Here is a 14,751-nt window from a genome sequence, read left to right as displayed (position 1 = left end):
TATTATTGTATTGTATTATTGTAATAATGTATTACAATTATTAATGTAATAATGTATTATTATGTACTAATATTAAAACAGTATTATTATGCATTATTATATATTACATGTTATTATATATTATTAGATACTAATACTATAATTTATTATTATGATTATGGTATCCTAATATAATACTTCCGTTCATCCAAGCAGACCCGGAAGCTGTGCGTGGGGCGCGCCTCTTGCTGTAATGTCTCGCTTTCTCTAGGGAGAAGGAAGCAGCTCGGCCCCGCCCACCGCCGCCCTCGGCTTCCTATTGGCCGGCCCGCCTTAGCCCCGCCTTAATTCCCGGGCCTGGCCCGTTGGTTGGCTGCCCCGCGCTGCTTGTTGCTTTGCCTTGCAAACCGCGCATCGCTTTTGCAGCAGCAGCAGCAGCAGCCGCTTCGGAAGCGAGCGAGCGAGCGAGCAAGCGATTCCCAAATGAGCGAGCTGAGGCAGAGACCGGGCCGGGATGCCGGCGGGCAGCAGGACTCCGAGGGGAAGGTAAAAGCAGATTCCCGTTTGCAAGCAGACACGCATCAGCGCGTTCACACGTGCATGGAGACGCGTGTCAACTCTGCAGGGCATCCTGGGCGGCCGCTGGGTTGTTGCATCGGCGCGGCATCGAGGCAGCACCCGAACCGGTGCCCAGGATGTCGGGAAAGGGGTAACACGCGTCTTTGCACGTGTGTAGCCCATGACACGGGTGTTCATGGAGACCTAATCGTTGCCTCCCTTCCTATGGCGCTTTTGCAAGATCCGAAATGACGTCTAGTGTCCACCATTATCATCATCATCATCATTGCAATTATTTTAATTGTATTTCTTTGTATCCTGATTGGATAAAATAATTGTAATAATTGCAATAATAATTACTGCATCAAATTAATTTAATTGTACTTATTTCTATCCTGATTACATACAAATAATTGTAATAATCGCAATAATAATTACTGCATCAAATTAATTTAATTGTACTTATTTCTATCCTGATTGGATACAAATAATTGTAATAATCGCAATAATAATTATTGCATCAAATTAATTTAATTGTACTTATTTGTATCCTGATTGGATAAAATTATTGTAATAATCGCAATAATAATTATTTGCATCAAATTAATTTAATTGTACTTATTTCTATCCTGATTGGATAAAAATAATTATAATAATTGCAATAATAATTATTGCATCAAATTAATTTAATTGTACTTATTTGTATCCTGATTGGATATAAATAATAGTAATAATCGCAATAATAATTATTGCATCAAGTTAATTTAATTGTACTTATTTGTATCCTGATTGGATACAAATAATTGACATAATTGCAGTAATAATTATTGCACCTAATTATTTTATTTGTATGCCGTTTGTATATAAATAATTAAAATACTTACAATAATAATTATTGCATCTAATTATTTTAATTATACTTATTTGTATCCCAATTGGATATAAATAAGCAATTGCAATAATAATTATTGCACCTAATGATTTTAACTATGCTTATTTGTATCCAGGTTGGATATAATTAATTAAAATAATTGCAGTAATAATTATTGCATCAAATTAAATTAATTGTACTTAATTTATATCCTGATCGGAAACAAATAATTAAAATACTTACAATAATAATTATTGCATCTAATTATTTTAATTATACTTATTTGTATCCCAATTGGATATAAATAAGCATTTGCAATAATTATTGCACCTAATGATTTTAACTATGCTTATTTGTATCCTGGTTGGATATAAAAAATTAAAATACTTACAATAATAATTATTGCATCTAATGATTTTAATTACAAAAAATTATATCCTGATTGTATGGGGGTGATGGGGGTCAGTTGTGGGGGTGATAAGGAAGTAATTCAGTTCTGTCATATTTATTTACTGTATTGTTATAAGTATTTATTTATTTACTGTATTGTTAATAATAATCCAGCTATCTATACAACATCGTTTTGTTGTTGTTGTTGTTGTTCCAGCCGTCTATACTTGACATTATTATTATTACTACTTCTCCAGCTATCATTACTTGATGATGTTGTTGTTGTTGTTATTATTATTAATCCAGCTATCTATACAACATCGTTGTGTTGTTGTTGTTGTTGTTTTTTCAGCCGTCTACACTTAACATTATTATTACTACTTCTCCAGCTATCATTACTTGTTGTTGTTGTTGTTATTATTATTATTATTAATCCAGCTATCTATACAACATCATTGTGTTGTTGTTGTTGTTGTTGTTGTTCCAGTCGTCTACACTTGACATTATTATTACTACTTCTCCAGCTATCATTGCTTGACGTTGTTGTTGTTATTATGATGATGGTATTGTTCCATACTTCTCGGACTATCTATCTTTGACTGTATTATTAACATTATAATTATTCTCCTCTATCTGTACTTGACTTTATTATTATGCACTCGCTTGTATAATAAATGGGTCCCCGCCATTGCTCAAGTGATTTGTAAAAGTCATTTTTGATTGTACGAAATGCATAAGGTTGTGGATGAACTGCAACTCCCATCATGCCAGGTTCACCCTCAGAAATTCCATCAGTCCTTAAAGTGTGTGATGTTGGGCAAGATTGCTCTGGATGCATCATGGGTGGAGTTGAGTGTGCTCTCTGGCTGTAGGGTGAACTACAACTCGCACTCCGGCGAGTCACTCCCCTCAAACCCCTCCAGGAGGTTGAGTGAGTCCTGAGGGTTCTGTGAGCCAAGTTTGGTCCAGGTCCATCTTTGGTGGAGTTCAGAGCGCTTATTGAAGGCAGGTGAACTATACATCCCAGTCCCTACAGCTCCCAAATGTCCAAGCCAATTCCCTTCCAAATTTGGGCATATTGGGTCTACATGCCAAGTTTGGTCCAGGTCCATCTTTGGTGGAGTTCAGAGCGCTTATTGAAGGCAGGTGAACTATACATCCCAGTCCCTACAGCTCCCAAATGTCCAAGCCAATTCCCTTCCAAATTTGGGCATATTGGGTCTACATGCCAAGTTTGGTCCAGGTCCATCTTTGGTGGAGTTCAGAGCGCTTATTGAAGGCAGGTGAACTATACATCCCAGTCCCTACAGCTCCCAAATGTCCAAGCCAATTCCCTTCCAAATTTGGGCATATTGGGTCTACATGCCAAGTTTGGTCCAGGTCCATCTTTGGTGGAGTTCAGAGCGCTTATTGAAGGCAGGTGAACTATACATCCCAGTCCCTACAGCTCCCAAATGTCCAAGCCAATTCCCTTCCAAATTTGGGCATATTGGGTCTACATGCCAAGTTTGGTCCAGGTCCATCTTTGGTGGAGTTCAGAGCGCTTATTGAAGGCAGGTGAACTATACATCCCAGTCCCTACAGCTCCCAAATGTCCAAGCCAATTCCCTTCCAAATTTGGGCATATTGGGTCTACATGCCAAGTTTGGTCCAGGTCCATCTTTGGTGGAGTTCAGAGCGCTTATTGAAGGCAGGTGAACTATACATCCCAGTCCCTACAGCTCCCAAATGTCCAAGCCAATTCCCTTCCAAATTTGGGCATATTGGGTCTACATGCCAAGTTTGGTCCAGGTCCATCTTTGGTGGAGTTCAGAGCGCTTATTGAAGGCAGGTGAACTATACATCCCAGTCCCTACAGCTCCCAAATGTCCAAGCCAATTCCCTTCCAAATTTGGGCATATTGGGTCTACATGCCAAGTTTGGTCCAGGTCCATCTTTGGTGGAGTTCAGAGCGCTTATTGAAGGCAGGTGAACTATACATCCCAGTCCCTACAGCTCCCAAATGTCCAAGCCAATTCCCTTCCAAATTTGGGCATATTGGGTCTACATGCCAAGTTTGGTCCAGGTCCATCTTTGGTGGAGTTCAGAGCGCTTATTGAAGGCAGGTGAACTATACATCCCAGTCCCTACAGCTCCCAAATGTCCAAGCCAATTCCCTTCCAAATTTGGGCATATTGGGTCTACATGCCAAGTTTGGTCCAGGTCCATCTTTGGTGGAGTTCAGAGCGCTTATTGAAGGCAGGTGAACTATACATCCCAGTCCCTACAGCTCCCAAATGTCCAAGCCAATTCCCTTCCAAATTTGGGCATATTGGGTCTACATGCCAAGTTTGGTCCAGGTCCATCTTTGGTGGAGTTCAGAGCGCTTATTGAAGGCAGGTGAACTATACATCCCAGTCCCTACAGCTCCCAAATGTCCAAGCCAATTCCCTTCCAAATTTGGGCATATTGGGTCTACATGCCAAGTTTGGTCCAGGTCCATCTTTGGTGGAGTTCAGAGCGCTTATTGAAGGCAGGTGAACTATACATCCCAGTCCCTACAGCTCCCAAATGTCCAAGCCAATTCCCTTCCAAATTTGGGCATATTGGGTCTACATGCCAAGTTTGGTCCAGGTCCATCTTTGGTGGAGTTCAGAGCGCTTATTGAAGGCAGGTGAACTATACATCCCAGTCCCTACAGCTCCCAAATGTCCAAGCCAATTCCCTTCCAAATTTGGGCATATTGGGTCTACATGCCAAGTTTGGTCCAGGTCCATCTTTGGTGGAGTTCAGAGCGCTTATTGAAGGCAGGTGAACTATACATCCCAGTCCCTACAGCTCCCAAATGTCCAAGCCAATTCCCTTCCAAATTTGGGCATATTGGGTCTACATGCCAAGTTTGGTCCAGGTCCATCCTTGTTTGGATTCATAGTATGCTCTGGATCAGGGGTCCTCAAACTTTTTAAGCCGAGGGCCGGTCCACCATCCTTCAGACTGAGGAGGGGCCGAATTATCATTTGGAAAAAACCCGAACAAATTCCTATGCACACTGCACATGTCTTATTTGTAGTGCAAAACAACAACAACAACAATGAAAGAACAATACAATATTTAAAAATGAAAACAATTGTTACCAACATAAACCTATCAGGATTTCAATGGGAAGTGTGGGCCTGCTTCTGGCCAACAAGATAGTCAAGTTAATAATAATAATAATAATAATAATAATAATAATAAAAAAACTTTATTTATACCCCGCCACCATCTCCCCAACGGGGACTCGGGGCAGCTTACATGGGGCCATGCCCAGAACAATACAATATAACAAAATATAAAAACAACACATCATAACACAATTAAACAATACAATAGATAATAATATACATTACAACACAAAATCAGAAAAGCAATAAAAACCAGGGCAGGCCACATGAACACTAAGTTAAAACTCGGGGTGAGAAAGAAATAAGAATAGGATTATTGTTAATTAGGATTATTGTTGTTGTGTGCCTTCAAGTCATTTCAGATTTTGGGCGCGCCTAAGTAAAATTTTTATTTATTTATTTATTATTTATTTACTACATTTATATCCTGTCCTTCTCACCCCGAAGGGGACTCAGAGCGGCTTACAATTTATATCTATATATTATATATTACGGTATATTATTAGCATAGAACAATATTCGCATTATATATTACTATATTGAATTATACCACTATATTGTAATATTATTAGTAATATTACATGTAATATATAATATATTACATTGTATTACCGGTACATTATAATATTTCTATCAACATTATATGTATATACAATATTATATTATTAAAACTGATATACAAATATTATATTATAAATTATATTATAAAACTGAGGGCAAGGGCCAGGTTTGGGGACCCCTGCTCTGGATGGAGGTGAACTACAACTCCTATCAATCCCTACAAAAACCTCCAGTATTTTTTCCTGGTCATGGACTATACATAATAATAATAATAATATATTTTATTTTTCTATCCCACCATCATCTCCCCGAAGGGCCAAGCCCATAAACAGAAACAAAATAAAACAATTACAAACGGACATCTAGAGCAAAAACTATAATACATCAAATAAAATAAGTGATTTAAACATTTTAAAATAACTCCTATAAATCATGGTGAATTCTCCCCAAGTACTTCTTGAGCTATCTATATTTGACATTATTATTACTGTTAATTTTATTATTACAGTAGAGTCTCACTTATCCAACACTCGCTTATCCAACGTTCTGGATTATCCAACGCATTTTTGTAGTCAATGTTTTCAATACATCGTGATATTTTGGTGCTAAATTCATAAATACAGTAATCACTACATAGCATTACTGCCTATTGAACTACTTTTTCTGCCAAATTTGTTGTATAACATGATGTTTTGGTGCTTAATTTGTAAAATCATAACCTCATTTGATGTTTAATAGGCTTTTCCTTAATGCCTCCTTATTATCCAACATATTCGCTTATCCAACATTCTGCCGGCCCGTTTATGTTGGATAAGTGAGACTCTACTGTACTTCTTTTGTCATCTATACTTATTATTCTTGTTACTTCTTCAGCAATCTATACTTATTATTGTTATTATTAGTATTACTTCTTCAGCATTCTATTATTAGTATTAGTATTATTACTTCTTCAGCTATCTCTACTTATTATTATTATTTCTCCCTCTGCAATCTATACTTATTAGTACAGTAGAGTCTCACTTATCCAACATAAAAGGGCTGGCAGAATGTTGGATAAGCGAATATGTTGGATAATAAGGAGGGATTAAGGGGGAAAAAACATCAAATTAGGTTATGATTTTACAAATGAAGCACCAAAACATCATGTTATACAACAAATTTGACAGAAAAACTAGTTCAATACGCAGTAACATTATGTAGTAATTACTGTATTTATGAATTTAGCTCCAAAATATCACAATATATTGAAAACATTGACTACAAAAGTGGCTACTGTACTTATTATTGTTATTGTTGTTACTTCTTCAGCAATCTATAACTATTAGTATTGTAAGTATTAATTCTTCAGCAATCTATAATTAGTATTGTTATTACGGTACTTCTTCGGCAATCTATACTTATAAGTATTAGTATTACTTCTCCAGCTATCTATACTTGACATATTTATTATTATTGCTTCTCCAACCTTCTATACTTGGCATTTTTATTTTTATTTTTCCAGCTATTTATATACTTGACATTATTATTGTTGTTGTTGTTGTTATTATGCATCTACCTATAACTGACTTTATTGTGGCGTAACTTGGAGTCTCAACGGTGCCTTTTTCCCCTCCTATGAAAAATCTGGCCTATAAAGGGCACGGCTTCCCCCAAAATAACTCAAAGCAAACAATGCGTCCGCCAAGAAATAGCTTCTTGGGGTTCTGTTTATTTATTTTTTGCTGCCATAAACTCTTCCATAATAGTTCCTTCTAATTTTGTGTATGTTAAGTATTGAACATAATGGACAGCATAGGTTTATGACCATGAAGACCTGGGTTCGAATGCCCACTTGGCCACAGAACTCCATTGGGTGACACTCTCTCAGCCCCAGAGGGAAGCAAGGGCAAACCTCTGAACAGATCTCTTGATCGTATTTTTATGGGTTTGCATTAGAGTTTGCAAAGTTCTTATGGATTTGCACAGTTGTTGCTACCGATCTGGAAGGTTGTTGTTACTAATCTGCAAAGTTGTTGCTACTGATCTGCAAGGTTGTGGCTACCGGTCTGCAAAGTTGTCACTACTGGTTTGCAAGGTTGTCGCTACCGATCCGCAAAGTTGTTGCTATCGATCTATAAGGTTGTTGTTACCGATCTGCAAAGGTTTTGTTACCGATCTGCAAAGTTGTTGCTATCGATCTGCAAAGTTGTTGCTATCGATCTGCAAAGTTGTTGCTATCGATCTGCAAGGTTGTTGCTACCAGTCTGCAAGGTTGTTGCTACCGATCTGCAAAGGTGTTGCTATCGACCTGCAAGGTTGTTGCTACCGATCTGGAAGGTTGTTGCTACTGGTCTGCAAGGTTGTTGCGGCCGGTCTGCAAAGTTGTTGCGACCGATCTGCAAAGTTGTTGCGACTGATCTGGACGGTTGTTACTACCGATCTGCAAAGTTGTTGCTACCGATATGCAAAGTTGTTGCTACCGATCTGCAAAGTTGTTGCTATCGATCTTCAAAGTTGTTGCTACCGATCTGCAAGGTTGTTGCTACCGATTTACAAGGTTGTTGCTACCAATTTGCAAGGTTGTTGCTACCAATCTGCAAAGTTGTTGCTATCCATCTGCAAGGTTGTTGCTACCAATCTGCAAAGTTGTTGCGATCGGCCTGCAAGGTTGTTGCTACCGATCTGCAAGGTTGTTGCGACCCGTCTGCAAAGTTTTTGCGATTTACCTGCAAAGTTGTTGCAACCAGTCTGCAAAGTTGTTGTTATGACTTTGTAAAGTTGTTGTTTACATCAGTCTGCTGTTTGGTGGAGCTCTCTTGTAGTTTGAAGGGCAACTCCTTTATTAATGTTTTTGTTTTCCTCGTTGAATTGTCATAGCGCAAATGGGACATTTCCCTGATGCACTATAACAAGGAGAGGGAATGCAAAGAAGACTATTTTGTGTTTGGATTTTTTTTTAAATCACTTTCAAGTACGAGAAATTGCAAGACAATATTCTGGGAAGAATATAGAAGCATCATTGGGATATTTTAAAATAAACAAAACAATTGTGAACTATGACCAGCAATAGAAAATACAAGAAAAAATAAGAATACTGCAACCTGCAAAGTTTGCCCCATTAAAGACAGTGTTATATCATTGCTTATCATAATAATAATAATAATAATAATAATAATAATAATAATAATAATAATTACTATTACTAGTAATTTGTAGTTTTATGAGGTGCTTATATCATTCCTTATTATTATTATTATTATTATTATTATTATTATTATTATTATTATTAGGCTAAAGATCTCATAAACTACCATAGCCATAGCATTGACATATGGCAGTTAAAGTGGTGTCAAAGTGCATTAATTCAACCGTGCAGACGCACCCTTTGATTGTCCCATCCGTATTTCATTTTCTCTTAAAGCAGATTTTATATCCTTGAGTATCAAATAGGATGTGACTCTATCGTGGCTTTCTTTTTTCCAATGCAAATAACAATAATAACAATAATAACAATAATAATACATTGTTGAAGGCTTTCATGGCCGAATCACTGGGTTGCTGTGAGGACCTCACAACCTCTGAGGATGCCTGCCATAGATGTGGGCGAAACGTCAGGAGAGAATGCTTCTGGAACCTGGCCAGACAGTCCGGAAAACTCGCAGCAACCCAATAATAATACGGCTCAAAGCAAAGGTGGCTGACGTTGCCTTCGCCACAACCACTGCATTGGCGCAAGGTTTTAACAGCCTTCTTTTGCTCTAAAATTGGCTTAACGAGGGTTCAGCCCTTTTAATCTGCTTTGGGACAGACTAAAATTAGCCGGGTTTAAACCAAAATAAGTCCCGCCCTTTGCAGAAACATACGGAAACCTTGCAGCACAGGTGCATTAAACAGATACGGATGTTAAACCAGAAAAATCCAAGGATATGTCTTCCCTGTGGAATTAACACAGTTTGACAGCACTTTTAACTGCAATTAGCTCACAACCATAAGAAGCCTGGGAGTTGTAGTTTTGCAAATTCTTGAGCCTCTTCTGCCAAGAAATGCCAAAATCCAAGGAATTACGTAGTATTGAGTCATGGCAACTAAAGTGGTACCAAACTGTGTTAAGTCTATAGTGTAGATGCCTCCTTTGCCTTGTTGCTTGGAGGAAAACCTTTTAAATAATCTCTTAGAGAAATAGAAGGGCTGCATTTGCAAGTAATTGATTTAATGCACCCAGTATTTTAGCACATCGATGCCATTGCAATGTATGCACAGCAAACAGGAGAGCATGACAATGCATACGTTGTTTTTATATTTGCAAATATTAGGGATCGCTATTGCGTTTTCTTGCAGTTTATGCACAGCAGAAACGGGCGCATGCACAATGCACACATTGTTTTTATATTTGTAAATATTTGGGGTCACTATTGCGTTTTCTTGCAGTTTATGCACAGCAGAAACGGGCGCATGCACAATGCACACATTGTTTTTATATTTGTAAATATTTGGGGTCACTATTGCATTTTCTTGCAGTTTATGCACAGCAGAAACGGGCGCATGCACAATGCACACATTGTTTTTATATTTGCAAATATTTGGGGTCACTTGCGTTTTCTTGCAGTTTATGCACAGCAGAAACGGGCGCATGCACAATGCGCACATTGTTTTTATATTTGCAAATATTTGGGGTCACTATTGCGTTTTCTTGCAGTTTATGCACAGCAGAAACGGGCGCATGCACAATGCGCACATTGTTTTTATATTTGCAAATATTTGGGGTCACTATTGCATTTTCTTGCAGTTTATGCACAGCAGAAATGGGCGCATGCACAATGCACACGTTGTTTTTATATTTGCAAATATTTGGGGTCACTATTGCATTTTCTTGCAGTTTATGCACAGCAGAAATGGGCGCATGCACAATGCACACGTTGTTTTTATATTTGCAAATATTTGGGGTCACTTGCATTTTCACTTGAAGGGCTGTGTTTGCAGGAAGTTGACTTAATGCACCCTGTATTTTAGCGCATAAATGCTGTTGCAATGAATTCACGGCTGCGAAAGCGGCAGAAAGGGGAGCTTGCACAACGTGCAATGCACAAGTTGTTTTTATGTTTGCAAATATTTGAAGTCTCTATTGCATTGCCCTAGGATTGTTCTCCCTCCGTCCAAATAGTGATAAAACCTTGTGCAAGGCCTTCTTTGTTGTGGAATGAATGCATGTTTGGCACGACTTTAACGGCCACGGCTCAATGCTGGAAGGTGCTGGGAGTTGTAGTTTGGCACCCTTTTGCAGAGGCAGCCCAAGGCCTTGCAAAGCTACGTCTCCCGGGGTGCCACAGGATTGTTCGAAGGCGGGTAAAGCCATGGCGACAAGTGCATTCTCTCATGGAGCCACAGCCCTTGTCCTTGGGAAACTGCAAATCCCAGGATTCCATAGTATGGAATCTCATGCCTGCCGTTTGCAGTTGCTTCGCTCGATCCGGATTTTTCTCTTTGTCGTTCTTTTCTTTTTCTACGGCCAGCTCTGCATTCAGAGGAAATGCTTTTCCTTTTAGGGTGTTGTGTTTCTGTCCCTGCTTGGAAATGCGTGTGTGTGTGTGTGTGTGTGTGTGTGTGTGTGTGTGCAGGCGTGTATAAATATGTGTGTGTGTGTGTCTGTGTGTCTATCGGTCCTATTCGGACTGTCTGTCTGTCTATCTAATCCAGGGGTCCCCAAACTAAGGCCCAGGGGCCGGATGCGGCCCTCCAAGGTAATTTACCTGGCCCCCGCCCTCATTTATAATATAATATTTTTATATCAGTTTTAATAATATAATACAGTAGAGTCTCACTTATCCAACATAAACAGGCCGGCAGAATGTTGGATAAGTGAATATGTTGGATAATAAGGAGAGATTAAGAAAAAGCCTATTAAACATCAAAATAGGTTATGATTTTACAAATTAAGCACCAAAACATCATGTTATACAACAAATTTGACAGAAAAAGTAGTTTATTACACATTAATGCTATGTAGTAATTACTGTATTTACGAATTTAGCACCAAAATATCATGATATATTGAAAACATTGACTACAAAATTGTGTTGGATAATCCAGAATGTTGGATAAGTGAGACTCTACTGTATATTGTATATACATACAATATTGATAATAATATTATCATTTTATACAATACAAAACTAACAATAATATCATATAATAATATTAATTATATGTTATATAGTACATATAATATTACAGTATAGTGGTATAGTTCAATATAGTATAATGCTAATATTGTGCTATGCTAATAATATAATATATTGTATGTACATACAGCTGCTCTGAGTTCCCTTCGGGGTGAGAAGGGTGGGATATAAATGTAGTAAATAAATGTAGTAAACGATTTTGGACTTAAATAAATAATTTTGGACTTAGGCTCGCCCAAAGTTTGAAATGACTTGAAGACACACAACAACAACAACAACAACAACAACAACAACAACCCTAATTAACCTGACTATCTCATTGGCCAGAAACAGGCCCACACTTCCTATTGAAATCCTGATAGGTTTATGTTGGTTAAAATTATTTTCATTTTTAAATATTGTATTGTTCTTTCATTGTTGTTGTTGTTGTTGTTTTGCACTACAAATAAGATATGTGCAGTGTGCATAGGAATTTGTTCGGTTTTTCCCCCAAATGATAATGACTTATGTCTTTTGTGGCCAAATTTGGTGTGATTTGGTCCAGTGGTTTTGTTGTTTACTCCATGGGAATTATGCACATTACATTATCATTATATCATTCTATTATTATTCTATTATTATTGTAGTATATGATCATATTATTACCATTATATTATTATATTATTCATGACTACATTGAAACTAGAATAGAGAGAAATCAGCGTGGAAGCTGCAAGAGGTCCCATAGATGGTTGTACATGGAAATAAGGGTAGTAAATAGTTTTTGATTTATTAAATACAGTTATATATTGCAATTATACATTTTTGTTATTTAAACTATACATATTGCGAAATTATGGGGTTGTTTTTTTTTCTCAAAGTGACACATCACACAAGTCATGCTAGGTTTTTTGGTGAATTTTGACACACCAAGCGCAAAAGGTTGCCACATCATTGATCTGTCCTATCCTTCCTTAGGATTTGGGTTCCTAAGACCATCAGAAATACGTGTTTTCTGATGACCTTTGGCGACCCCTCTGAAACCCCCTTGTGACCCCCGGAAGAACTTCCCCTCTCTCAGCAGTGGAACTCTCTGCCTCAGTAGTCCAGTGGAGGCTTTGAAGCAGAGGCTGGATGGACATCTGTCGGGGATGCTTTTCAATTTTCCAGCTTTTTGGCAGAATGGGGTTGGACTGGGTGGGCCACGGGGTCTCTTCCAACTCTGGGCTTCGAAGAAGAAGGAGGAGGACTCTAATAATAATATAACTCCAATAATAATATTATAATAATACAACTCCAGTAATGATAATAATAATACAATTCTAATAATAATAATAATAATAATAATAATAATATTCTAATAATACAATTCCAATAATAATAATGCAACTCTAATAATAATAATAAAATGCAATTCTAATAATACAATAATAATAATAATACTCTAATAATACAACTCCAGTAATGATAATAATAATACAATTCTAATAATAATAATCTTCTAATAATAATACAATTCCAATAATAATAATGCAACTCTAATGATAATAAAATGCAATTCTAATAATACAATAATAATAATAATAATACTCTAATAATACAACTCCAGTAATGATAATAATAATACAATTCTAATAATAATAATCTTCTAATAATAATACAATTCCAATAATAATAATGCAACTCTAATAATAATAATAAAATGCAATTCTAATAATACAGTTCTAATAATAATAATACTCTAATAATACAACTCCAATAATAATGGTGATAATATTGCAACTTCAATAATAATACAACTAATAATAACAAAAACAACTCCCAATAATAATAATAGTACAGTTCTAATAATAATGATTCAACTCCAATAACAACAATAACAACAACAAGGTCAGCGGTTTGAATTCGGGGGGCAGGGTGAGCTGTTAGCCCCAGCTTCTGCCAACCTAGCAAACATGCAAATGTGAGTAGATTAATAGGTACTGCTCTGGCGGGAAGGTAACAGTGCTCCATGCACTATTTATTACAACTCTAATAATAATACTCTAATAATAATACAACTCCAATAATAATGATAGTAATACAACTCCAATAATAATAATAATTTAATAATAATAATAATACAACTCCAGTAATGATAATAATAATGCAATTCTAATAATAATAGAATAGATGATGATGATAATAAATCAGAAACCAAAGTAAATAAAGCAGGTCTAATAATAATAAGGCCAGCCTGTGCATTTTGCACTCCTTAATCAAGGCTTCCAGCAGTTTAATAATAACAACAATATACAATGATATAAGTGCCTCTCCAAACTACAAAAGCAGATTTAATAATAATAATAATAAGAAATGATATAAGTGCCTCTCCAAACTACAAAAGCAGGTTTAATAATAATAATAATAATAATAATAATAATAATAATAATAATAAATGATATAAGTGCCTCTCCAAACTACAATAGCAGGGTTAATAATAATAATAATAATAATAATAATAATAATAATAATAAATGATATAAGAACCTCTCCAAACTCAGGTTTGGAGGTTTAATAGCAGGTTTAATAATGATAATGATAATAATAATGATAATGATATATGATATAAGTGCCTCTCCAAATTACAAAAGCAGGGTTAATAATAATAATAATAAATGATATAAGTGCCTCTCCAAACTACAAAAGCAGGGATAATAATAATAATAATTATAATAAATGATATAAGTGTCTCTCCAAACTACAAAAGCAGGTTTAATAATGATAATAATAAATAGGGTCAGCCTGTGCATTTTGCACTCCTGAATCATCTATCTATCTAAATATAACTCTAAAATAAACCCTCTGGGCTGCCTGATCTGCTTGGCTTAGAAAACATCATGGGTTTCCATTCACTCCCATAATGAAAGAAAGGGCGCATAGCCGAGCATGAGTCAACACAAATGCAAGCGACGACCTCCTTTTGCTGGAAGAGGCTCCAGGGAGAAAGAAGCCCAGAAACAATGAGGAGACGACACAGTCGATTAGCACAGGGTTCATCGCCTGGGCTGCGCATGGAGGGGAAAAGCAGGGGAAAAACAAGCATAATAATAATAATAATAATAATAATAAT

The 14,751-nt window shown here is 36.6% G+C and overlaps 1 protein-coding gene across 1 annotated transcript in view; it reads left to right on the top strand.

Moving 5' to 3' along the window:
• Nucleotides 1–363: 363 nt before the first annotated feature.
• cds2 (CDP-diacylglycerol synthase 2) overlaps nt 364–14,751 on the top strand; it is a 34,877-nt gene continuing 20,489 nt past the window's right edge. The window contains exon 1 of the mRNA XM_062961069.1: nt 364–525. Within this exon, the coding sequence (XP_062817139.1) occupies nt 463–525 (63 nt within the window). The 5' untranslated portion in view covers nt 364–462. The remainder of the gene's footprint in view (nt 526–14,751) is intronic.

This window comes from Anolis carolinensis, unplaced genomic scaffold (genome assembly GCF_035594765.1).
Source record: "Anolis carolinensis isolate JA03-04 unplaced genomic scaffold, rAnoCar3.1.pri scaffold_8, whole genome shotgun sequence".
Lineage (NCBI taxonomy): Eukaryota > Metazoa > Chordata > Lepidosauria > Squamata > Dactyloidae > Anolis > Anolis carolinensis.
Note: the sequence above shows the minus strand (reverse complement) of the source record. Positions and strands in the feature narration are given on the sequence as shown.